At 36.6% G+C, this 25,430-nt stretch overlaps 3 protein-coding genes across 4 annotated transcripts; 1 reads left to right on the top strand and 2 right to left on the bottom strand.

Annotated features, from left to right (window-relative positions):
- Positions 1–10: 10 nt before the first annotated feature.
- Positions 11–3,776, bottom strand: LOC137727079 (long-chain-alcohol oxidase FAO2). The gene is made up of 3 exons (XM_068466018.2): positions 3,463–3,776; positions 2,876–3,148; positions 11–1,860 (listed from the first exon to the last, which is right to left on the bottom strand). Exons 1-3 carry the CDS (start codon positions 3,694–3,696, stop codon positions 115–117), a joined length of 2,253 nt encoding a protein of 750 aa, XP_068322119.2. The 5' UTR covers positions 3,697–3,776; the 3' UTR covers positions 11–114.
- Positions 3,777–19,290: 15,514 nt separating this feature from the next.
- Positions 19,291–20,901, top strand: LOC137724752 (uncharacterized). Its single transcript, XM_088693355.1, has 2 exons — positions 19,291–20,462; positions 20,568–20,901. Exons 1-2 carry the CDS (start codon positions 19,291–19,293, stop codon positions 20,899–20,901), a joined length of 1,506 nt encoding a protein of 501 aa, XP_088549481.1.
- LOC137725775 (glutathione gamma-glutamylcysteinyltransferase 3) lies at positions 20,408–24,967 on the bottom strand. Of its 2 annotated transcripts, none has more exons than XM_088694268.1 (8): positions 24,685–24,911; positions 24,429–24,585; positions 23,765–24,003; positions 23,444–23,607; positions 23,038–23,089; positions 22,479–22,706; positions 21,736–22,242; positions 20,408–21,206 (listed from the first exon to the last, which is right to left on the bottom strand). In XM_088694268.1, the coding sequence occupies exons 1-8, from the start codon at positions 24,757–24,759 to the stop codon at positions 21,168–21,170; spliced, it is 1,461 nt and encodes a 486-aa protein (XP_088550394.1). In that variant the 5' UTR covers positions 24,760–24,911; the 3' UTR covers positions 20,408–21,167. The 2 variants fall into 2 exon arrangements, with proteins under 2 accessions (XP_088550394.1, XP_068320658.2); XM_068464557.2 differs by lacking the exon at positions 20,408–21,206 and adding an exon at positions 21,246–21,522 and having other exon boundaries at positions 24,685–24,967.
- Between the last annotated feature and the right edge of the window lie 463 nt (positions 24,968–25,430).

The following is a 25,430-nucleotide window of genomic DNA, read 5'->3' as shown; positions in this document are numbered from 1 at the left end:
GTAGTTTAGATTAAATAAAAATTCGCTCGATTTTGTATTGTTCAGGTACAATATCAAGATTATTTTTCATGGTTTATAATTTACAAGCACCACAACACGAAGAAAATTTAATTACTAACAAGATATATATTTTTGCTTGTCCAAAGATTGTGCAATCTTCTTGGCAATGCAATAAGCAGTGGATTCAACGGTGATCATTGGATTCACACCAACTGCAGTCGGAAGCAAACTTGCATCGCAAACAAACAACCCTTTTGCCTCCCAGCTCTCACCATTTTCATCAACTCCTCCTTCCTCCTCAGTAGCCCCCATTCTGCAACTCCCCATCTGATGAGCAGATGAGTAAATTGTCCACAGCTCCTCCCTCGCGCTCGGCCCTGCGGAGGTGACAACCGTGTCCAAAAACTCCTCCAAGTCCTCCTCCTTAACCCCCTTGCATTTTATCCTCTGCCCGTCGTTTCGATATGTCCCCACTTCAACAGCTCCTGCTGCAATCATGATCCTCAGAGCCTGCCTTAGCCCTGCTAGAATATTTTCTTTGTCTAATTGGTCTAATGTGTAGTGGATCCTCCCCTCACGCTTAACCACGCCCGAACTGTGGTCTCTCACCAATGCAAACAGGTTAGCTGTTCTTGCATACTTCTCCATCCTGTCCTTCATGTCAAGCCTTGAAATCCATGGAGACAATGTAGCAAATGATGCCGGCCCTAGCACAGCAGTCTCTATAATCGCGCGTGCATTTGCGGTCTCAGAAACCACTTTGTGGATTGAAGTGATGATCCCTCCCTCATATTTTTTTCCTTTGAACTCTGATTCGTGTTGAGGAAAGTATCCCCAACACAACAGAACAGGGTGGAGGTGGAGGTTCCGGCCAATATTCCGATTCTTGAGTCCACTGGAGATCATTAGAGGAGGAGTCAAGAGAGACCCACATGCTGAAATTGTTACTTTTGCCTCGATTTCCAGCTTCCTTTTTATGTTCTTGCTCAAAGATGTTGCTTGCACCCCAAGGCATCGCTTTCTTCTACCTCCATCATTTTCCTTCTTGAGTATAAACTTCTCAGCTTTGCATCCAGTTAAAATCACCGCACCACATTCCACAGCATCGACTAGCCAAGTCGAATCAGTCCCCTTCTTGTCCCCTGTTGGACAACCATAATTGCAAAAACCACAGTAATGATCTGCTGATGAGTTCCTTGGAACTGATTCAACTTTCAATCCAAGATTTTCGCACCCTTTTCGCAGAATTTGATTTTGGAAATTTTCTTTGGTGCAACTCTCTGTGACACCGATCCTCTTACACACAATATCCATGGCAGATTGGTAATCCTCGCTTGCATAAAGTGGAATCTTATGATCCACAGACCACTCGCGAAGAACATTATTTGGCGTTCTGATAGATGCAGACCAATTTACCGCAGAGCCTCCTCCAACTGTTGAACCGGCTAAAATCATTACCATCGCATCTACGGATGACATAATTCCACCAGATTCGTATAGCTCACTCATTGAAGGGCCTTCGAGAGAAGAGTAATCTTTCGGCACGAAATAGTTCCCTTTCTCAAGAACGACCACTTTTTGGCCAGATTGAGCAAGAACTGCAGCTGCAACTCCTCCACCACAACCCGAACCAACAATGACAACATCACATTTGATCCTGTGGAAGTTGTTTGCTGCATCGTCCACCACTTCGAGGCCTTTCTTCGTGAGAGATTGGACGAGCGTAGAATCGCTTTCATACACGGTTTCTATGATTCCCTTATCAAGAGGTCTCTCCTTTGGGGTTTTAATCAATTTTTCTTTCTTGTCTAATTCAAATCCAATCGCTTTCCATGCTGGGTTTCTTGAGTTTTCATCAATCTGCAAACCAAGCAGCAAAAGAGGAACAAAAACTTCAATTTCTAATGGAAAAAGAGGAAAAGATGAAACAAGGACCAATATAATAATTGAAAGTGTACATCAACTAAAGAAGCAGAAGTGGAGTAACGGAGTGAGTATGAAAGTATAAAAGTTAACAATATTGTCCTTTTTCTTTGCCCTATCATTATTCAAAGTCATGAGGGATGAAAGCAACCGATAACATAATTGATCTATATTAAATTATTTATCAAAGAAAAACAACGGCATAAGATAAAGGTCAAAACTGACATGCCTTAACCTACACCGGCTACGACACTGGTATAACAAACTACTAATGCCAGTGGAGAAGCCAGAAATCGAAGCTAGAAGAGGCCTCTGAGTCATATGAAAGAAATTGGACAAAAAATAATATAACTAATGGGAGAAAAGGTTCACTTTTTGTAGTGGAATGAAAAGTTTTAATCAAAAGAGAGTAATGGTGTCAAGAAAAAAAAAAGATTGAGATAATTATATCATAAGCAGCGAACCTTAGTTCCTACTTGAAGTTGAGCAAAAGTTAATAATCATGGCTCAAAACTGCAGCTATGAAAATCGTATTTCAAGATAGTCCTCCTCTATTCTATATGTGCGGGGTTCACTGTACAACAACACTCTATCATAAAAAATGGTGAACTAAGGAAGGCTAGTTGATATAAGGCTTTGGTTTCATAACAATACTACTATAAAGCACTTTTTTTTTTCAATTAGAGAAACATAATAAAGCTAGTTGGGAGTAAAATCACAAAATCACAAGTCAAAGAACGCAGAATATCCAACAAAAAGCACACGAACAGAAGCTAGAAAGTAAAGAAACTTCAGGATAGGCCCGGGCCTCTCTTGGTCCTCAAGTGGCTCAGCCACTGAGTAACGCACGCACGCACATCATTGTTATTAATTCAAAATATTGTCACAGGGTCGTATTCAGTATAAGTAAATCTTTTTTGCTGCGGTGCTAAATATTCAGATGGATCATTACCCTGGAGAAGAAGGTGTAGAAGCAGCACATTTTGACCACCATAAACATCAATCTGATTGTGATGACAAGCTTTCCCCTTGACCATTTGTTGAGGACTTGTTCTCTTTTGTCCAATGACATTTCAGAGAATTTGTGAATGAACGGCCATTTCCAGTCAAAGCAAATTTTTCCACAAAGCAAAAATGTTCCTAATCTCAATGATAGCATCTTCAGAAATAGCCTCATTGCATTCACCCCTTCTGGTAGAGCTCTCTTCACTATCATTTCTGCTACCTGCCAAATACTGAACCAATTAATTAAGGAAAATACTTAGGCTATGTATTTCTAATTATAGAGGAAATCATGGTTTGATACGTGTGCATAATTTTTTTTTTTTTGTGATTTTAACGAGACTGAGTTACTTTTGCATACACGTCATACTCTAATGTAGAGATAAAAGAATAAATGATTCCTTACAAAACAATGTTTACTGATTAACCTAAGAAAATAATAAAACATAACAAATTGAATATTTTTCAAATCAAAAAGAGATAAAAGGTTTCCAATGAACTTTAACAGAATACAGTGAAACAAGATATGGAAATGACCTCATCTGGGATGGGAGGCTGAGAGCCAGAAGCTGTGTGGTAGGAGGCGGAGGAGGAGGACGAATGAAGGGCTTGGTGGTCATCTGGGATTTCCTCCAATGAGAGAGGAGGTATAAGAGATTCACAGATGGCAGCCAGTGATTGCATTTGAGCTGAAGAGAAACCATGGCTGAATTTGCTTTCCCTCCTTCCTCCTCTCAACAATGGATGACAACAGCTCTCTCTCCCCCCCATATCTCTCTTCTCTCTCTCTCTCTCAATAATAAGATTACTTTGGTGTTTTTTCAGTCTTGTCCTCTTAGGGGTGTCTGCCTCTTTGGCTTCATACATATACATATATATATAGAGAGAGAGAGAGACAGAGAGAGAGAGAGAGATAGTATTTGCCGTGTGGAAACAAACAAATAAGAATTTGTGATACTCTCTAGAACAAATTGGAAACTACGTTTAAATCAATTAATCAAACACTCAAACCCATTCTAGAAATAAAAAAACTCATCAAATAGTTAGGAATATTAATTGTAAACCAAAATGTTAGGTTACCATATTTAACGATAGGCAATATCTCTCGAATTGAAAAAAAAAAGATTTGAGTAACCACGACAAGTGGTTGAGTAGAAAAGTATGAACAACAACTTCTTAAAGAAAAAAAAAAGGGAGGTGATGAGTTCGATACTTTGTAAGTTGTGAATCTGATTGATCGTGATTACGAGTAGGGTGAATTTCCAACTAGCCTCCTCTGAACACGGGTGGGGTGAATAACAGTGGTTTGCCACTTATTGTCCCTTTTTTTTTGAAAAAAAAAAAATGATTGAGTTGTTGAGCAATGAACAAATTCATTTTATGTATTATACAGTGTGACAAGAATATACTAGTCTAAATTTGTAACTAAATCGTATATTATATTAAAAATTCAATATTTACGTAAAAAGTTTGACTCTCGTCCTTCCCTTTTCTTAAATTTGAGAATAAGAATCATCTTGATGTTGTAATGTCATATGTAGATAACCCACATAAATAGTTCTTTACTATTTATCTGTAAAAAAATTAAAAGAATTATTATTTATGCACTATTTATTTGAAGAAATTTTGTAAAGTAAATAGCGTTGCTACATTATTTCGTCGAATGAAAACCTCTATAAAATGAGGTTCATTCGTTCATTGCATATACACAATTCAATATCAAAGACAGAGAAGAGAAAAGTAAAGAAGAGAGATGTGGGAGAAATTACCAGTGAGCTGGGCTAGAGAGAAGAAAAAATAGTGAGAGTTATCTTTGTACTTCTATTATATTAGATAATGAGAGAAAGTACTGCTGCTACCTGAGGACGTAGGCACACTTGTTGAACCTCGTAAATATTGTGTCTCGTTTACTTTATATTCCACAGCCCACATACCACCGATTTTACAACACGTTTTCAGCACGAGAAACTCTCGCTTAAGTGCAAAACACTACACATAATCCAAACCCGAAACAATGGTTCAAGATAACATCGTTCTTAGGTATGTCCATTTTTTATCTATTTTTCGTCTCTCCCACCACGCCAGAAGCGTCCCTCTGAATCCTGGTGAGAATTGAAATTTACAATGACCTGTAGTCGTCATGAAATGAGAAAATTCGTATTTGACAAATGGTTTCTAAAGATCCAGAAGAATCTCATCAGACTTGGAAACCCATACCGCATCGTTCTCGATGGATCTCAAGGACTCACAATAATTCTAGCTTTGAGTTTTATGCTGCTTGATGCCTATGGCCGCCATCTTTTGATGGCGTTGCAGTCCTCTGGTACATGCCAACATCTTTGTCGTCCCCAATTTTGTGACTCCTCGTCTAATATCCAACGTCGGAAATGTTATCACCACCTTTTTTTTGGTGAAGAGATCAACAACGACAACGGTTTTTTTTTTTGGTTTTGCTCCGCTGGCAAATTCCCGTATCCCAGCAGTGAGCCCCAATTTTGGGATTGCCTTTGCTGACCAAAGGGCTTAAAGCCCATTACCATACCTAAATAAATAAAAAGAATAAAAATGGGGAGCCTAAGAGGCGTGTGATAGGATTTTTACCACTTACAAAAGTAGGGATAAAAACACACAAAATACTTGCAAGAAAACAAGGTAGTTGTAGTATAAACGGTTCAAGTAAGGTCGTTTTCTGCAGGGATTGTTTGAATAATTTGTACAAAACCAAATTCTTAGTTAATTATTTAAAAACAAGGATTGGAAAAAGTTGATTTTGAATTTAAAAATAATAAAAACGAATTTAATTAAACTGATTAAAGAAAAGGAAAATTAGAATTTTTAATAGTTTTTTTATATCATTTAGATTAAACATTTGTGCCTTTTTAAAATTTGATTAAAGTGCGTTAACTAATAGTCACATCTATTTTTTAAAATTAAAATAATTTTTAAATTTATTGTTTTATCTGCATGATGCACTTTTTCTTATTTAGTGAAGATATTAGTAATTAAACTATATTTTCTCTTCTTCCAAATATGTTTTTTCGATCACAGTTTTTTTTTTTTTTTTTGTTATGCAAACATTTAATAGTATTTCTTTTTTCCAAATGGTTTTTTCTTTTTCAAATAGATGGTGATCAACATAAAAGCTCCGTGTAATTTTTTCAATTTTTTTGTGAAATTATATTTTTTTTGCTGTTTTTTTAAGTATAGTTGTTGACGAATTATTATTAGGTACAATACATTATGTATATATTATCTGCGGGTACGTTTGAATTTACAAAAATCATTAATTGGTACGTTTATTTGCAATTTTGGTACGTTTGATTTGATACATATTGTTAATATTAGTAAATTATTTTTATTTTGGTACGTTTTATTTTGTACACATTGTGTATTGGTACATTTATATTATTCTCATCTTATTTCTCTTAACGTACTAAAAGAAAAACTTATTTTGGTACGTTTGATTTTGGGGGATTTAAAAATATTTTAAACTATTTTGGAAAGAAAATATCTTAAATCGTAGATAATTATTGCTAAATTGTAGCATTATTGTGAAAATAAATTGAACCTAACCAACTTTTTTTTTTACAATTATCTCTAACGGATGAGAGTGTAATCAAAATGCTAGATTATAGGAAATTTGTTACAATATAATGTGCATATAGCACCAAAATTATGACAAAAAAAAGTTTAATCAAATAACTAAAAGGCATGGATGTTTGATCTAGAAAATTCAAAACTGAAGCGCCTATATCAAAAGATCCCTTAAAGAAATTAGCAAAGTAAAAAAAAAAAAAAAAACAAAGGAAAAGGTTTTGAAAATCAAATTGTAAAAGCCTAGGGTTCCACCATCTCCTTAACAATCCTATGCAATTTTACTAATTACTTATGAATTACCCATGCAACTTTGAAGGTTAGGTTTTCTTAATGCATATTCTACTCGTGGTATTCAAGCTAGAACGTATATCAAACATGCAATCCGTCTGTGGTATTCAGATCAAATATAAACATGCATGACTCATTACGCTTTGTGAAAACCCTTTGAAAAACCATGCAACCCCTAAGACGTGGTATTCATCCTAGATGAAATTACAACTATTAATCACAAGAAGCAATACTCAATTCCCCGGTGGTATTCCGACCAAATTGCATCCGATTACTTATCTAAACATCCTAATGGTAGCTAAGCATTAAGATATATAGACAGTTTAAAACACAATGATTAATAATTCAAAATAAACGTGCATAATATCATAAGCAATTAAATAAAGACTACATATTCATGCTAAGACTCAAGGCATCGCCCTAGCAAACGAAAATTAGCTACGAACAACCATAAAACACAAGGAATTTTATTGAATAGAAAAATGATAGAAAACACCTTGAAAATACAAAACGTCAAAGCCTAGCTAAATTCTCCAAGTACGTTCCCCCCTCTTCTAATGGCTAAAAGTCTTATTTATACTACTAGAAAATAAAACCCTACCTTGAAAATGACTTAGAATAAAACTAGGAAACATAATTAAATGATAAAACAAAAAATAAAAGGTTTCCTATTTGAACTAAATTCGGAGTTCTCAGAGAATTAGTCTTTTGACTGACCAAATCAACTCCGATTTGGTCCCAAAAGATCTCTTTTGAAAGCTGAAGATGTCCCCTACAAATCCTCAGAATGAATCTTCCTCAAAATATGCCACATTGACCTCCAAAATATCCAAAATATTCAGAAACATTAATCTGAGAAAGCTGCTCGCTGGGCCTTTATTTCATTGCTATGGTCAAACGGCTTAGTAGAAAAATCTGAAATTTTGATAAAATCATCTTGAAAGACTCACGAACATCCTCCAATTGGAATCACTCCAAAATTCATCTGTTTGAATACTTTTTGCTCCAGAGGAAATCGAATGTCCTACATTGAAAATATATAACAAAGTACCAAAATTCTACCAAAATAACTAATAAATTAATACTAAGATTAGGGTAAAATATATGGTAAAATATGGACTCATCAGTTTGGTTCTGGTTATGCACAGAAAAAGAAATAAAAAAAGTGAATGATCAATCATTCACGTGGGAAAGATAAAAAAAGGGGAAATGGGGCTAGATTTTTGGAATGGTTTATTGCACCATGTGAGAAGAAGGGGAAAAAAAGAGAAGAAGATGGAGACTTACTCATTGTCTTTTTTGTTTTGGCATATTATGTAAATGATATTGGTTTAAAATCATATCATTAGTTTTATTCATTTAAAGCAATTTATTTACAGTTGGTGAAATTATTACCCTTTGCTTTAAGTTTTGATATTTACTATAAAGCTATTTATTTAACATGGTTGGAATTATCGCTTATTGCTTTAATTTACTTACTGTGCTACATTTTGTTATGGTGAGTATAACAAGGACCTGAAGTTCCTTGATCAGATTAGAACCTGAAGTTTCTTAATCCTCATTATATAAAAAGATCGAACCTGAAGTTCCTTGATCAAAATCAAAACCTAAAATTTTTGAATCAACTGAGATAGCAGCAGTCACTCATCTAAATTAAAGTGACAACCATAAGCGCCTCAGTCCACAAACTATTAAATGAGGGTAAGAAGCTTCTTGATTCATGTAAATGAGGACCATAAGTTCCTTAATCCATGTACAAATTAAGTATGGGCATGAATTCCAAAAATATGAACCTAAAGGTTATAATGATGCCGATATTGAGAATAAATTACGAGTGCATATGAATAATATTTTGACCTGAAGTTTAATATATGAATAATGTTAAGAACTTGAAGTTCTAACATTTTGTGTAGACATATGTTATATGTGGTATGAGTTAATTAGGAGCAATTTCTATCATACCTGAATTTCTTCCTTTTGGGAATAAGAAAATAGCTAACTTAGCAAAACCCAATTTTGTGACCATTGACATCTTACACAAGAGATACTTTCATGAATTCATAATGCTCGAGAATTCATGTGGAAGCATATGATATTAGAAAACATCTATACTTAAAGGCTCATTGAATCTTATTCATGGAACCAGAAGTTTCCACTATCCCTTCATTAATTAATTAATTAATTAATTATGGAATCAGAAGTTTTCATGGGTCCCATATATAACAAGCTAAAGTAGAAGCTTTCAGACATGTATACAATCAAATGGGAGAATTTTTTTTATACATACACGTTCATACACATGAGTTACAACTACAGAAACAAACAAATGGGGGAACCTTCACAAATGTTGCTTATGTGAAGCCTCAGTACTTGGTAGTACCCTAGAAGGGGGAGGCACTGGAGATTGATTATGTGACACCCCAGTACTTGGCAAGACACTAGAAGGGGAAAACACCAGTTGCCTTTGGAATCTAGCCACGAACCTCTGGTGATCACTTTGAATCTGACTTTCGGATTCCTGCAGCTGGTCGAGCTTTCTTTTCATGCTCGTCGAGTAAATATTTGCAAGTTTGTGCAACCTTTTATTCTCGTGCTTGAACCTTTTGATCTCTTGTCTAAGACTTGCTACCTCAACCATTAATATTTCGACTTGGCGAGTTCGAGCAAGTAGCGTTATATCATCCCTCATCACAGAGTCTCTAATCATAAGAGGACCATTAGAAGATAAGAAAGATGAGCGCCATATATTTATCCTGAAGCGAGATGTGTGCATCTCCCCCGAGACTCAAATCTAGACAATGGTTAGATAGGTAAGCCATTTTTAGAAATGATGAAAGAAAAAGGGTTGGATAGAGTGAAATCTCAGAAATACAACAGAAACAATTTTCACAAGCGGGCAATTTTCAACGTGTGCATTTCAGATACAATAAATACCCTTATAAAAAGAGAGGCAACACATCCACTTGTTCAAAAAACAAAGAGACACCGCTCTCCGAATTTTAAAAGCCGGATTTTCCTGAATAAAGTTTGTCAACATTTCTCAGACGTAATCTCAGCTTTCTAGATATCAAGAAAAACTCTGTCGAAATGTCTCTGGCAAAGTTAAAACACGTAAAGTTCACTATTCCAACTACACCACTGCTACCGACAAGTATGGGTGACAAGGTCACAACTGCATCACTACCTACTATTGGGAAATCCTTATATATGTCGACCTTCATTCTCCATGGCAAGGCACACCTCCAAAAATGTCTAACTGTTCTTCTTTGCAAAGAATGCATCTTCAACCAAGCTTCACAAAATACTCAGTCTTCCTCCTCCCTGCGAATACCTATTTAACCAAGTCCCTCAAAATGCCAAACTAATTTCCTCAGCAAGAAATCCCTTTTGATCGAAAAAGTTTACATCGGCATCAAATCTTTCTACTATTTTCCTTAAAGAGAAAAAAGTATCTTATATCATTAGGATTGAGAGCAAAAGTATCTCATATCATGGTTTTTTCCTGTTTTTTTTCTTTGTCCTTGCTTTTACTTGCAAGACAAGAAGAAAGAAAGCAATCAGTTGGAACCTAAAATCAAACTTCTAGTCTAGAACTAATTCCTTGGAACCTTTACCTGGTTGCTTACCTTGCATTGCTCTCAAGTAGTCATCTTCAACTGTTGTTGGAGCCGGGTTCAAGTCACCAATGTCACAGAACAGTTTTTTATGTTGGCTCTTTACACTAAAGTTGCCGAGCATGGATGAGTTACCAAGAAGTGATTGACCATCCAAGGGCAAAGGTTGCGCACCACTTCTACTGTGCAAGAGACTAAAGCAGAAGGATCAACGATGAGCCCATAAAAGTCCAAAGGGAGAAGATTGATGGCTGACTAAGTTAATGGAAGACCAAAGTTCAATGATGGGAATCATACCCACAGCCCTAGCAAACACTACCAGTTTATATCATTCACATGATGCACAAAAAGGTAATCCAAAATTTGAAAATTACTAATTGATTACAAGTCACAAAGATGCCGCACGGATTGAAGTCTCAGTTAGACTATCTATAGACTTGGCACTACTTAACTGTTGCATGCCCAAAGCATGACAGTCGCCACATGGATTCAAGTTCCAAAAGGGATACTCCATGGACATGGCAATTTTAATATATCTCATGCTTGAAGCATGATCGATGTGTAGGTTCCAATGATTCAACTCCCTAGAAGTGGAGATTCAAAATCTAAGCTCTATAACACTCTAGAGGAGGTTATGATCCAAATTCTCAAGCAACTCATCTAATCAGAGATGACTGTCCTAGAAGAGACAATGTAAAGCCCTTGAAGAGGCAAGGATATCCAAAGTAATGAAATGCTTATAAATATGCATGCGCATGCATGTGAGATTTATGGGATCACGAATTGATGATTACTAATGTTAATTTTGGTTTTACAGCAGCTACTAAATTCATCAATAAGCTATGTTGATATTGAGCCACGTTCTTTTCTTCGTCGACAAAAGGCAAAACTATTGGCCAAAATGGAGAAAGGTAATTCCATTACAATTTATTAAGAACATGAAAAAATGGACCTATAGTACAAATTGTCAAATGATGTTGAACCCAAAAAATTACATATGAGCATTTTTAATACAGTGAACTACAATTACATGACATGACACAAGGTTCTTAGTTGAAACCTAAAATTGTGATATACTCCTGTAAACATGGTTTCCTATTGTGAAACTTGTTCATTTAAATGAAAAATTATATATTACACGAAACTTTATGAGATGTGTGAAGCATTTCTCCATAAGTAAATCCCTCAAGTATACATGGAATGAAAGCAAGTTGCTCTATATAAATTTCAAAGGAGAATGTGTCATGAAGTGTAGAAAATCCCTGAAGGATTCAATTTGCTTGAAGAAAGCCTTGGAAGAGTATAACATAAATTATGTACTTAATATCAATAAATGGTATAAATTGCCTTAGTGACTACTATCATTATGATATTGTTGCAACATACTAAATCTCTTACAAGAGTTGATATTAAATTGGGACTCCTGAAGAGTATAGAAAGATTATAAAGTGTTGAAAGGAACAGTGCCTTGAGTTGTAGATCGAATAATATGCCAGCGCAAATCTTATCCATGATGTTTATGGTAATAAAAAACCATACGGATTGAAAATCATGAGTTGAACACTCAAGTGGTTAATTAATATTTGGGTAAAGTACAAAAAACTACATCAACTATTAGTGTCACGACACTTTCATACATCATCTTTTAAAATTAACAATGCCATACCTCATCTTACAAATTTGTGTCAATGTTATACCTTTCATTAGCCTGCTGTTAATTTGTCAGTTAAATGCTGACGTGGCTTGATCCAGACCCCACTTTCTATTAAAAAAAACAATAAAATATTCAAAAAACTAAAAAAAAAAAAAAAACAAACAAACAAACAAAAATCAAAACCTTTCGTCCCTTCTACCCCCTTTCCCCATCTTCATCTTTTTCCCTACTTTTAATCTTCAACAAAAAAAAAAAAAAAATTTGAAAACCCATCAACCCCCCCCCTCCCCCCGGGGGAAGAAGAAGAAGAAGAAGAAAAAAAAAACCCCAACCCAGTTCATCATAACCCCCCCCCCCAAAAAAAAAAAAAAAACAAATCCAACCCCCTGCAACCCAGAAAGAAAAAGAATGAGGAGGAAGAAGAAGAAGAAGAAGAAGAAGAAGAAAAAAAACCCAGATCCTGTTCGCCAGGCTGATTCCGCAAGGGTGGGTGCGGATGGTGGATGCGAGGGGAAGATGAACTGGGAATTTTTTTTTTCTGGGTTGCAGGTAGGGGAGAAGAGGGTGGAAGGAGGGAGATGGGGGAGAAGAGAGAAAGACGCAGGGGGAGGGGGGAAGGGATGAAGTTTTGTTTTGTTTTGTTTTTTTTTTTGTTTCTTCTTCTTTTGTTTTCTGGGTTGCAGCAGGTAGATGGGGAGGAGGGTGAGGGAGGGAGAAAGGGGGGAAAGGGACGAAAGGTTTGGTGTTTTTTTTTTTTTTTTACTTTTCTTTATTATTTTAATATTTAAAAAATATTAAATGACTTTTTTAGTTTTTAATGATATTTTATTAATTTTTAATAAAAAGTAGGCCCTGAATCAAGCCACGTCAGCATTTAACTGAGAAATTCACGCCAATCTAACGGAAGGTACAACATTGGCACAAATTCGTAAGATAAGATATGACATTGTCAATTTTAAAAGATGAGGTATGAAAGTGTCGTGACACCAATAGTTGAGGTATTTTTTGTACTTTATCCTTAATATTTAGACACTAAGAAAGATCATTCATCATTGTGAGGAAAATGATGCATTGATATTTGGTCCAGAAGTACCATATCTCAGTAAAGTATGTGCCTTACCGTATTTAGCACAATACACTGAATCAGATGTTACACTTCCTATGGAGCATAATACCAACAAATGGGTATTGCGATGAAATAAAGTTTATTTATTGATATCTCCAGAAAATTATGGGTATGTGCTTGTTCTATTCCAAAGAACTTACTAATAGCCATAGTCTTATTGGGCAAGCAAAATTTGAATACCTCTCTAGCTTGTATACAAATCGCCCTCAGAAATGATTGATATTTACATATGGAAATAGATTGATTCTGCAACGATCAAGGAAGCAAGGATCCTTTACTGCATCTTCATATCTTTGAGAAATACATTTCTCGATGAAGCTAGTCATAAATGTGTTTGACTAATACTTGCGGCCCATTAAAATTTGGAGCACATGTGAACCACATTCAGAAGCAAACACTTTAACCATCATGCATGGTATCAGATTATATCAACTTAGTAATCAATCATATTGATGAATTCGAAATCAAGAGGAGATACACTTCATGGGGAGAATAAAAAACAGATCAAGGATTTAACGAAGCAACCGAAATTGACATATGACCATTCAAGGAAGAGTGTTGTAATGTCGTATGTGGATGGCCCACATAAATAGTTCTTTACTATTCATCTGAAGAAAAATAAGATGAATTATTATTTATGCACTATGTATTTAAAGAAATTTTGTAAAGTGAATAGTGTTGCTACATTATTTCGTTGGATGAAAACCTTTATAAAATGAGGTTCATTCGTTCATTGCATATACACAATTCAATATCAAAGAGACAGAAGAGATATAGTGAGAGTTATCTTCATACTTCTATTATTTTAGATAATGAGAGAAAGTACTGCTACTATCCCAAGGACGTACGCACACTTGCCGAACCACGTAAATATTGTGTCTCATTTACTTTATATTCCACAGCCCACATACCACCAATTTTACAACACTTGACAAGTTTTTCAAACATGCAAATTGGCATTGTTGACCAATAGGGTGTTTAATTTAAGTGAGTGTGATACCTATATATAAGAATCTTGCAACATGAGTTTGATTCTATAACCCTACTATTACACTATTGTGAGTTTAATATGTTGATATAACACTCTGAATTTAATATATTGCACATGAGTTCAATATATTGGTATCAAACTCAAACTTTCCAACTCTCTATAAGAATGATTTCTATATGAGTATTGAGTTCAATATATTTATATTAGACTCATTTTCTCCGGCCTAATATGAAAGACTTGTGATACATAATTCCAAGATAAATTTTCTTTCCATAAATAAGTTGGATTACTATTTTTTTCCTTCCTACCCATTGGAATCGAAAAAAAAAAGAGGGAGTTTTAACAAAATACTCCCGATACTATTCACTTTTAACGAAAATGAGATTTTTACTCTAAAAAGGCACTCATGGTACTATTCATTTACAACACATTTTTGTCATTTTGATTAAAACTCAAAGTTTTCAAACCTTTTTCATTTTTTTTCTAAAAAAAAATCATCTTCCAAACTTAAATCTATGGCATTTAAATGGTTATGCTCTCTCTCTCTCTCTCTCTCTCTCTCTCTCAACTGTCCATTCAATAGGACCATGAGGATGCATGGCGCATCAGAGGCAGATAGTCTGCCCTTTTGTTACCGTGTTGTTCACATCCCCTTCTATTTGTACGGTCACGGTTAAATCATGTCAACATTTTATACTCCTATTACTTTTTATCTTATTATCTCTATTAAAAAATTAATATAAAATATAGACGTGATTTAACCGTGATCGTACAAATAGGAGGGGATGGGAAGGACACGGTAACAGGAGGACAGGCAATCTGCCTCCCGGCGCATTGTGCACCCCACAACTGCAGTCTTTGGGGACCTACGATCTGTGTAGGTGGTTAGCAATTTTGACTCCAGCTCTACGTTTTCCAACAGAGTTCTTAATTTGAAAAAGCACTTACGGTTCAAAACCTCCCATCCATGAAGCATACTCCACAACTCCTACTTGATTATTTAACATCTTTCATTAATTGCCTGCATAGATATTTTAGGGTTTCAGCTCTTGTTTAAGAGTACTGAGAGCTATTTACTACGAGAAAAATTAACAGTACTCATTAACATTAGTTGTTCATAATACATTGGATAAAAGGCGGACTTATCCTTGGCTAAAGACGTGGGTAAAATGCATATCCGTGAAAGGCTAATAGTCATTTGCTAACCTCATTTTGTGCAGCTAATATTGACGAATGCACCTAAAAAGCTTATAGTAATCACGAACGTCCAAAATGGGCTAAAACAATGATCTAACGAGAGCTATCCGCTACAAATAAAATTAACATTAGTCACTACATAGAGTTGAATAAAAGGGAGGCTCGTCAATAACTAATGAGGTGGGTAAAAAGCATATCAATTACAAATGAATTACTGTCAATTTTTTTTTTTTTGGAAACTGGAAATATCATTAACCAGGCCTAAGCCAAAGAGAGTACAGAAAGCCACATAGGGCTAACAACATCAGACATGAAAGCAGAGAATAAAGGAAGTAAACTACAACATGAAGGAGTACACGTGTCACCCTAAGACCCAGTTAACAAAAGCTAGCTTGGAGGGCATGGTAGCCCATCTTTGTTCAGAATATGGACAAATGAAGATGGGGGTCGTTGAACTTAGACTAAGTCGCTCATCTCCACACCAACATGCAACGCTACATAATCCGCCGCTTCATTGGTTGATCTTGGCACCCAAGACCAAACACACGAACTAAAGGCCTTGCCAACCCCACGAATATCACATAACACCGAAAAGACCTCTTAAGATCCATGGTCAATGCATCCATTTAGCCATGATGTTATCTCCTTGGAGTCAGATTCCACCACAATACTATGGAAGCCCCACTGTCTCGCCATCACACATCCCTCCAAAAGACCCCTTACCTCCGCAGCCAAAACACTTGATGCACGGATCTTCTTCCTACACACCGCCAAGCAACAAGAGGCTGAATCCCGCATCACAACACCAATATGGTAGTACCCATTCACCCGTTTCCAACTAGCAACCTTAATTACACCTTGTCCAGGACGAGACCAAGGGGTATTGATACGGACGCGTGGACTCAATGAAACCCGCCCACCACTAACCCTCAAGCAAGCTGCGGCAAGCACAGTTCGCAACGGAGAGGGTTGCCATGAGTTAAAAACCGCATCATATCTTACCTTCTAAATGGACCAACAAGTAAATACAACATATGACATGGTTGTCCTCCTGTCCTCTACTGGTCCCGTGTGACCGTTCCAAATACGTTGGAACCATGAGTGGTGTGTAGACACCGAATCACTATCAAAATTAATTGATGTCCTATTATTCATGACACATCACTGCCAATTCCAGCCTTTTTTATTTCTCTTCTATCGACATCTAATTAAATAGTAGACATGGCGGGCCCATTATGTATGATTCTGCCGGTGAACACACCTCCGTACTAACATTTACCAGATCTTTATTATGGATTTTTTTTTTTTTTGATAAAATATTACGGAGTACTTCTAATAGTAAACATTTTTGGTGATAAGTGCTTTTTTAAAAGCACTTTTATTAAAGCGCATCAACAAATTTCAGTTGTTTTGATAACCACAATTTAGATCTTGAAGAAGGAAATATAGGCAGTGTCCTAAAAGTTCGTGTTTAGACGGCGCTAGCCAACTGACCACTGTTATAATTAATTTCTAGGCATTTAAAAAACAAGAAAGGCACCTAGATTGGCCTAGGCTCCAGTCTATTTCGCGACTCTCTTAGATAAAAAATAGACAACTTTTATTTTGTACTTTATTTTTTCGATACATTGAAAAGGGTTTGTTGGATACTTAGATGAACACTTACTATATGTTTGTTCCCCATGTTTTTAATATGTTCTAGTACTTTTTAACTTAGGGAAATTTTATTTGAACCCATACAACCTATTTCTACATCTAACTTACTCTCTACACCCATATTAATTTTAATTAAACCATCAATATCTCCTTGAACCCAAATTTACTATCTACACTACCCTCATAAACCCAATTCAGTATGTAAGTTTATCTTTACACCCGTTGAGTAAATAAAAACATAAAATGAGTATTCTACAACTCATTCAAGACGTAAAGAGAACAATATATCATACATATTTGTGTCACGCTTAATCCTTCTTTTGCTGCATATTTCTCGTTGCTCTGTTTCTTCACCGAACCAACCCAAGCGTGTTGAGGTATTCAGAATATTTTTTATCGTGTGGGTTTCTTTTGCACCTCGTGCTCCAGACAAGTTTATTGTTTCGACGAGATTTTACCAAGTATAATTACGCAGTTCAATTATTGACTTCAATAATCCTTAATTTCAATTTTATGCTCGAGTTATGGCTATTTCCTCTAAACAAAAAAGTTTGGTTCTGACATATATTTATTGGGACACTATCACTAAAAAAGATGATTAGATATATGGATCTTTGAAAAACCCAGAACATGTGGTGGCAGAGAAGCAAATTACCAAGAAATACATCATCCACCTTTATTATCCTTGATTTCAAGCTTATTTGTAGGCATTATACAACTGCTACTAAAGCCTAAACAAAAAGAATTGAAAATCAAATAAAAAATTAACATAAATTAAATTATATTTTATTTGAAAGATTTAAAACTTCAAAATTATTATCTATCCGTCAAAAAGAGTTTATTTCTCTCGTTGACAACGTCTTAGGATTTTAGCCAAAACAGAACGTAAAAAAATTATTGTGTGATGATAAGGTTTAATTATTGGAGGTGGGTTTATTGATAACATTTTGATTTTTGAATTAACTTCATCTTGTATTTGATGATAATTAGACAATAGGGCTAAGAAGACAATTCACAATTAAGATTTAAGTTGGGTGTAAATTGAGGTTGTTTGGGTTCCAATAAAATTTCCCTTTAATTTATATGTCGTTTTATTTTGCACTTTATGTATTCCAATACAATTATGTATTTTTTTTAGGTGTAAGTAGACATTTATTTATATGTTATATAATAAATTAAGTTAAAATTTAAAAAAAAAACTAGGCCACCTCCTAGGTGCTAAGTCCTTACTCGTACCAACACCTAATGTCTTTTAGAACTTTGCATGTAGATGTCGATATGCAATAGATACGATTGCAGCCAGCTCAGATAGAGGATTGGTTGAGTTTATTGTGTTTGATCTTAATTAATAAAAGATTGTTCTAAAGTATAAATAGTTGAGCCTGTCTTACACAATGTAATTAAGATCATTTTGTTCAGCCAAATAGATAAAAGCTTATGTTTTTTTTTTTATCATATCAGAGCGTGTTGGCTTATGCAAATGGCCACACGTGCTTCACATTATTTAATTTGTGTTATTTTTACCACATGTTAGGTTTGAAAATTCATCACACATAAGGAGACATTAAGAGTATGCATCACAAATCGAAAACGACCTTGCATGTGCTTATAATAGGTGGACTACTTATCATGGTGAAACCTCAACTTCCTTCAATAAATACTTTTTCGGGAGATGCTTCTGAAACTTTTTTTGTCAAACACAAATAAAAGCGTATTTGGTTGTCGAAAAACACTTATAGCCCCTCCAAAATATCGCAAACAAACCCTAAACCTCAGTGTTGGGAGGAAAAATGGGCTTGTCGTGCCACGGTTATTAGACCCACCAAGTAAATGATGATAAAACAAGCCTGGCTGATGTGCCTCAATCCAACCCTAAACCCCTTTTTTCCACTATCATTAGGGAAAGAGGTAAGAGTTTGAGACTATTACTATAATTTAGGAAAGGGGGAGTTTCAACTTCAGAACGCAATAAATAGAAATCAAACTCTTCTATCAAACTCTCTATCCACTAGGGTATTGGACTACATGCATAAAATCCTAAACCCTAGCTGTTTTGCGTTAAACCAGATCTCATCGGGAGTTGTTGTCATACTCTTGTTTGAATTATAATACTTGTATCCCTTCTCTTGTAGTTTAATCTTTGTCATACACGAATTCATAAAGTAGCATTATAAATATCAATGACCTGCAAACTCGCTCCATTCATAGAGTGGTTGTTTTCGGCTACATTCTATGCAGTCTAATGACAAACAAGATGAAGTTCAGACCCTACGACATACTGGTCAAGAAAACGTCCGACAAAGATATCATTATGTTCAAATTGAAGAGTTCAGATACTATCAAGCATCTCAAGGCCGTGATCCAGTGCGTGGAAGGGGTGCCGGTGGAGCGACAAACCCTAGTTTACAATGGCAAAGTGCTGGATCGTGACAACGAAACCCTAGCAGCGTGCAATGTTGAAAGCTGGTCTACTGTTCATGCAATCTTTTGTTCTGAGAAAATTAATCCCAAAGTTGATGGTGTGAGTATCCATGTCAAGGTGCCTGGCTGGGGACCTGTTTTGGTGGACGTAAAACCGTGGTTTACTGGCCGGGAGATTAAGGCAGTGACAGGGAGCGTGGTAGGGTTTGGTTTGGACGACTTCGTGGTGAGCCACGGTGAGGAGTTTGTAGAGGATTGCACGAGGATTAGTGAGTGCAATCTCAATAAGAACCTTCCTTTTACGTTGTTGCCGGTAGGAAATAGATTTCCGATTATCGCCCGTGGTTGCGGTTGGGAAGAATTGATTTCGGTGAGTGAATCGGATACTGTTCGTGATTTGAAGAAGATTGCTGGAAAGTTTGCTGAAGTGCAACTTGACAAACTATGGCCTTTTCATGGTGACCATATGGTTTACCTTGATGATGATGATGATGAGAAAACCCTAGGGTTTTACCATGTGAACAAGAGATCAACAATTTGGGTGTTCGGTTCTTCTTCGAAACTGTCCATCAAAATGCCGCAGGTTGGAGAAACGATCGCGCTTAGCATCTACAAGGTCAGTTCCGTAATGGACATCAAGCAATATATTTGTGAGAAGATGGGGATCCCATGTACAAGTCAGAAACTTTTTTACAAGGGGCACTTGCTTGATGATGCTGAGTGCCTGAAAACCTACAACATGGAAAGGAATTGTGTTGTTTATGCAGTTTTTCGGTGTGGCGATCCAGCTGAAGAAGTTGAAGAAACCCACGAAATAAGCTTAACATTTCGGAAGACAGAGAGCAACTCGAAAGAATACCTAGTGAAGCACTCCCATTTCCAAGAACCGGAAAGAAAACCAGACCCAAAACCAGAGTATGATGAGGATTCATTTGAAATCAAGTTAAGTACTTCGCATACGATTTTCGATGTCAAGGTAATAGTTGAGAGCATGTTAGACCTCCCAATTTGTGACCAATAACCTTACTGTCACGACGAAATGCTAAAAGATTGGGAAGTTATATCGGATTGCAACGTTACAAATTGGTACTTTTCCAGCTCTCCATTAACAATCTATGTCCGAACACCCGATGTTACCGCACTGGGACTTCCAGCTAAGAGTTCGGACATCATTGACGATGTTTGGATTCCCCCACCAATGACTGAAGACGTTAACGGGCAGCCATGTCTCTTCCTTGATGGCACTCGCCTCATGGGCACGAAAACGCTAGCTCAGTATGGCATACAGTCAGGTGCGGATTTATTGTTAGACTGTTTGGTGCGGATCAACGTGACGGGGCCAGACGGTACAATCACTAAGGTGGATGCGAACCCTTCTCACATAATCAAGGCAGTGAAAGAGAAGATTGAAGAAATATGTGGCATCCCATAAGAGAAGATTGAAGAAATATGTGGCATCCCATATGGGATACAAAGCCTTACTTATGGTGATGAGGAACTTGACGACAACATGACTATAGGGCAGTATGAGGTGCTGTTCGGCAGTCTATGGGCGCTAAGGTGGAAGTTTTCTCGTAGTTCTTGGTCGTTCTTCTGGCCTTCATACAACGCACTGCACTGCTGACTGGCTTATCATCCTGAGCACGTCTGCTACGAGTAGCACGAACCCGAGAATGCTGTGATTTTCTCTAGCTTATTTCATTCAATGTCTTGTTTTAGGTTTACAACCTCCCCTCCCTAGTATCGCAAATAACCTTTCAGTTTATGCTCTGGATATTGCCAATGTAAGTTTATTGGTAAATCTTACAACTGAATGTTAATTAGGATTAAATCATAGTACAATTACATGAAAAAAAAATTATTATGTTCACCAAATCGTCTGAAAATTTTCGTCCGAAAATTTTCACTCCTTTTGTGTTTGATTTTGGGTGTATGTGTGTTTTATGCTTTAAGAACTTAAGCGTAAGACGAGAATACATATCTTGAAAGAGATACAGCTCCATTATCACTTATCAGTCATGAGGAAGCGAATTTGCCGTCGCAAGTAGAAAACCTGCAACGGGCATTCAAACCCTGAGTTATCAAATGTAAGGTCTGTGCTTCTTACTCCGTGTGTGTCGTAAATTAATTAGGTTCAAAGAACCCCAGGCTACTCCCTAAAAGAGTGCTTTTGGGTAAATTAGGTCTTGGGCGCTAAACTGATCAAACAATGGAGAAAAATCAGACTGGTAATAATTAGTTGAGGCTCCAAAGAAAGAGAATTTACCTCCTCTTGAAGCAAAGTTGGTAGACAATCGGTTGATATGAGGCAATTGATTTCTGCCAGTAGCTTCTCTTCTCTAAGGCCAGACCATGTTTGTTGAGGCAGAGCCAATAGAAGTACTGTTAGAACATCACCCGTAGATGGATGCATCCCTATGCAGCTACCTTGAAAATAAGAACACAAGCTGCTTGGTTTGGTTTGACATGAGGGAACCAGCATCTCAACTGCTTGTTCACCGCCATTTGTTGTTACAGTCCCCGACACCACGGTAACGGGCTTTTCACCATTGCATTTCAAGAGTTTCATGTCAGTTTGCCTACAGCACGCTCGATCAAATGAACTGACACTCCCGGAAAATACTTGTCCTCCTTGACAACAAACATTGGCAGCAATTTCAGGCAATGTATCTTTACCACCTTGTGATATGTCTTTACAGATTGATTTAGAAGCCAACCATTCGCTTACATGTCTGAAGAGTTCCGTTTCTCTTACTTGTTTTAATACCTCTTCCTGAAATGCCAATTAGAACCTCAAAATCACAAATCCCCAACTATGTATTTCTTTTCATTTCAAGTATAAGAAGAAATGGACGGGTATAGAATGTCATAAATCTAACACTCTCTTTTGCTTACCTGGAAAAAAAAAAGAAAAAAGAAAAAAAAAAGGAAGAAGAAGAAGACGGGAACAGAAGCAGAAAACCAGAATGCATGCATGAAAACATGAATAAAGAAAGGGCTATAACAAACCTTGATAGCGAGCCTTCCTTTTTCCTCTTTGTCTAAGCTCAGAGTCCCATCCTCTTGTCTCCGAACTTCGGCAACCCATTTAATGAACTCTCTCAAGTCAGCAGGTGGTGATTTGAAGACAACAGAGATTACATTCTGAACATCTTTTATATCTTCCGACTTCAACATGAGAGGAACATCTTCTGTTAAGTACTTCGCAATACTACTCCAACCTTCATGTCTGCAACTCTGGGGGCAATTTCACAGTTACAATAAGATCTAATGTTTTATGGCAAGTGGAAATAGAATAATAAACCAAAAATGTGTAACCACGAAGGGTAAACAAATATCTATCGTGGAGAAAGTTTGCAATAGCAATGTATATAGAAACAAACAGCGTGGATTTTGTATTCATCCAATTGTAATCATATCTAAGTTCATCCGAAGGTATATTTGCATTCATCCGAGTTTAGTCATATCTAAGTTTTTCCACAAGGATACCAGTGTAATTCTGAAATTTTCACATGAAATATCACAGGAACTAGGTTACATAAAACAGATCGGCCTACAAGAGCAATACCACAGTGTAGAGAATAGACGGGCTTCTGTTAAGCCTTGAAATGATCATGTACCTGAAAGAGTCAAATTTTAGAATGTAAATGGTTTGCAAGTGAAGTAATCAATAGGAAAACAATAAGGTCCCCACTGTAGAATTTAATACAAAAAACTACAGCCTATGAGTCTATGACCCATATGAAAAGGTGCACTAACAACTACGAATTAAGGGAAGATATTAAACAAAGACAAAAAGTGAGCAAGAAATGCTACTGCAGTTTGAACAACAAAAGTCTATGATTATAAAGACCTGAACCCTTTTAACCCCGATAATTTCATATATGGAACTTTAAAAGTCTATGATTATAAAGACCTGAACCCTTTTAACCCCGACAATTTAATATATGGAACTTTAAAAGTGAAGGGCATACCCCCGATGATGTCCAGTTGCTTCATCAATAGTATTCATTCCCTCCCAAAGAAGCGAAAGGGGAACCCAATGAGGAGGATATTTGAATCGAGCAACATCCAAAATGAGTACCATATCTGTTCCAGCGTGATAGCCACCAATCGGTGAAAAATGACCACTTCCAGTCTGTAACCAGATAGAGCAGTGCTAATATGTCACTAATGATCACAAATACAACTCAATGATAAAAGATAAAAAAAACTAACTCAATTTCCTAGATATGCAAAGACAAAACTTCAATGTGGAGACAACTCAGTGGTAGAAAGGACGAGTCTCACAAAACCTGGCTAAATGCAGCTCTGTGGTAAGATGTGATGACATGACAATCCTCTGAAGAAGTACACGAAATGACATGGTTACGAAATTCATCCACCGAACTTTCATAGGTTCGTAATGCCTTGACCTCAGCGCCGTTGCAATGCGCCAAGCATGCAACTTTCCCGAATGTGATGCCTTCGGCTTTGACCTTTGCCAAAGGCTCACAGCAATCCAGCATTGAGTCATCAAACCATCTCCATGGGCCTAAGCTCACAAAAAGTCACAGGAGATCAGGCAAATAAACAAAAGACTCGTTGGGACTGCTTATCTAGGTAGCACTTTTGCCGTGCTTTTATCATAAACATGTCAAAAAATTTATTACAAATCCATGTGATTCTATGAAAAGCACTTGAAAACTTGAAAGTGTTTCATGCAGCACCTGCTAGTTCAACAACCAATAATTGCTTTTTAAGTTTTTATGCCAAACTTAGTCAGACACGTTTTTTATTGTCAAAAAGTACTTTTAGCTATTCAAGAAGCAGTCTCAAACAAGCACAAAGTATACGCCCTTATAATCCAAAGGGCATTTGGAGCACCAGAATTGAACTAAACCCTAAACCCAAATCCCAATTTAGCTCTAAATCAAAAAGTACATTAGGGAAATTGGGCAAATTGAGAAAAGCAATCACCTTTCCATTTTCTTCCGGGATCAATGGCGAGGGCGTTGAGGACGACGGCGAGGGTGGACAGCCCGCAATAAGCAGGCTCCGACTGCGTTTGGTAGTAAGAGATCAACTTGAAAAACCCCTCCATGGTTCCATTTCCAAGAGCTTCAGTAAATAACTTCTGTAAAATGATAAAATTAAAATTCACATTCACACAGAACCAACCAAAAATACCCAAATGCAATTCATTCTGTTCTAGAGAGAGAGGGCGGCAGAGAACCTTTCCGTCTGGGGAAGCAAATTCGATTGCAGGAGGAGAGGGAAGCTCCCGGCGGTAGAGGCCGACCACCGCCATTAGTCTCGAGGTGGGAATTCGATTCAGAAACAGGATTCGAATACGAAAGCGAGAGTGAGTGGGATTTGGAGAGTGAGATTATTCTCGAGGAAAAGCGCTTTCCTTCAGCTTTCTGGCTTTCAGCAAGCAAATAATATTCCGCCCTTTTTTTTATTAAATTTTGAAAACGCCGTTGTAATTCGTTGACCGTTTATTTGTGGAGGGTGACTAAAACCCCGGTCTCTTTCATCAAGATTTATCGGATAAGTGATTTAAATCTTTAAAATTTTATTCAATGATTTATCTGTTTTGATTTCTTAAAAATTATAATAATTTTTTATTATTAAATGTAATTTAAAAAATCTGAATCACTTTAGTAGAAAAGATCTGAAAAGAATCTCTCCCCCCCTCTTTCTCTCTCCCTCCTTTAACCTTTTTGAATTCAAAAACGACTCTTCCAAGAACGTAAAGCTAATTTTGTGCTTTTTTCGCGATGCAGATCGACGTGCCGTTTGCGTTGGTGATCGCCCCATGTTTTCAACATTGGAGCCCTTTGGTTTTTTTATGCGCCAATGTTAAAAGGAGAATTCGATACTAAATTATTTGAAAGTTGATGATTTTAACTATGATTGTCTTGTAAGATACGAGCAACAGAAGAAATTCACATTATTACAATTGTGACCATATCATTG

Source organism: Pyrus communis, chromosome 5 (genome assembly GCF_041283825.1).
Source record: "Pyrus communis isolate YQ-2024b chromosome 5, ASM4128382v1, whole genome shotgun sequence".
In the NCBI taxonomy this organism is placed as follows: Eukaryota; Viridiplantae; Streptophyta; class Magnoliopsida; order Rosales; family Rosaceae; genus Pyrus; species Pyrus communis.
The sequence above is the reverse complement of the archived record's forward strand: the minus strand, read 5'-3'. Positions and strand labels throughout refer to the sequence as shown.

What these genes read in the sequence shown, in the direction of transcription:
- LOC137727079 (XM_068466018.2), bottom strand. Translation starts at nt 3,696, where the DNA reads ATGGGGGGGAGAGAGAGCTGTTGTCATCCATTGTTGAGAGGAGGAAGG. An exon ending in AGCCTCCCATCCCAGATGAG is followed by an intron (nt 3,149 to 3,462) that starts GTCATTTCCATA and finishes AGTATTTGGCAG; the next exon opens with GTAGCAGAAATGATAGTGAA. An exon ending in TCTACACCTTCTTCTCCAGG is followed by an intron (nt 1,861 to 2,875) that starts GTAATGATCCAT and finishes CTTGGTTTGCAG; the next exon opens with ATTGATGAAAACTCAAGAAA.
- LOC137724752 (XM_088693355.1), top strand. Translation starts at nt 19,291, where the DNA reads ATGACAAACAAGATGAAGTTCAGACCCTACGACATACTGGTCAAGAAA. An exon ending in AAGGTAATAGTTGAGAGCAT is followed by an intron (nt 20,463 to 20,567) that starts GTTAGACCTCCC and finishes GTACTTTTCCAG; the next exon opens with CTCTCCATTAACAATCTATG.
- LOC137725775 (XM_068464557.2), bottom strand. Translation starts at nt 24,759, where the DNA reads ATGGCGGTGGTCGGCCTCTACCGCCGGGAGCTTCCCTCTCCTCCTGCA. An exon ending in CGTCTATTCTCTACACTGTG is followed by an intron (nt 22,707 to 23,037) that starts GTATTGCTCTTG and finishes AATTGCCCCCAG; the next exon opens with AGTTGCAGACATGAAGGTTG. An exon ending in CAACTTTGCTTCAAGAGGAG is followed by an intron (nt 21,523 to 21,735) that starts GTAAATTCTCTT and finishes TGCCCGTTGCAG; the next exon opens with GTTTTCTACTTGCGACGGCA.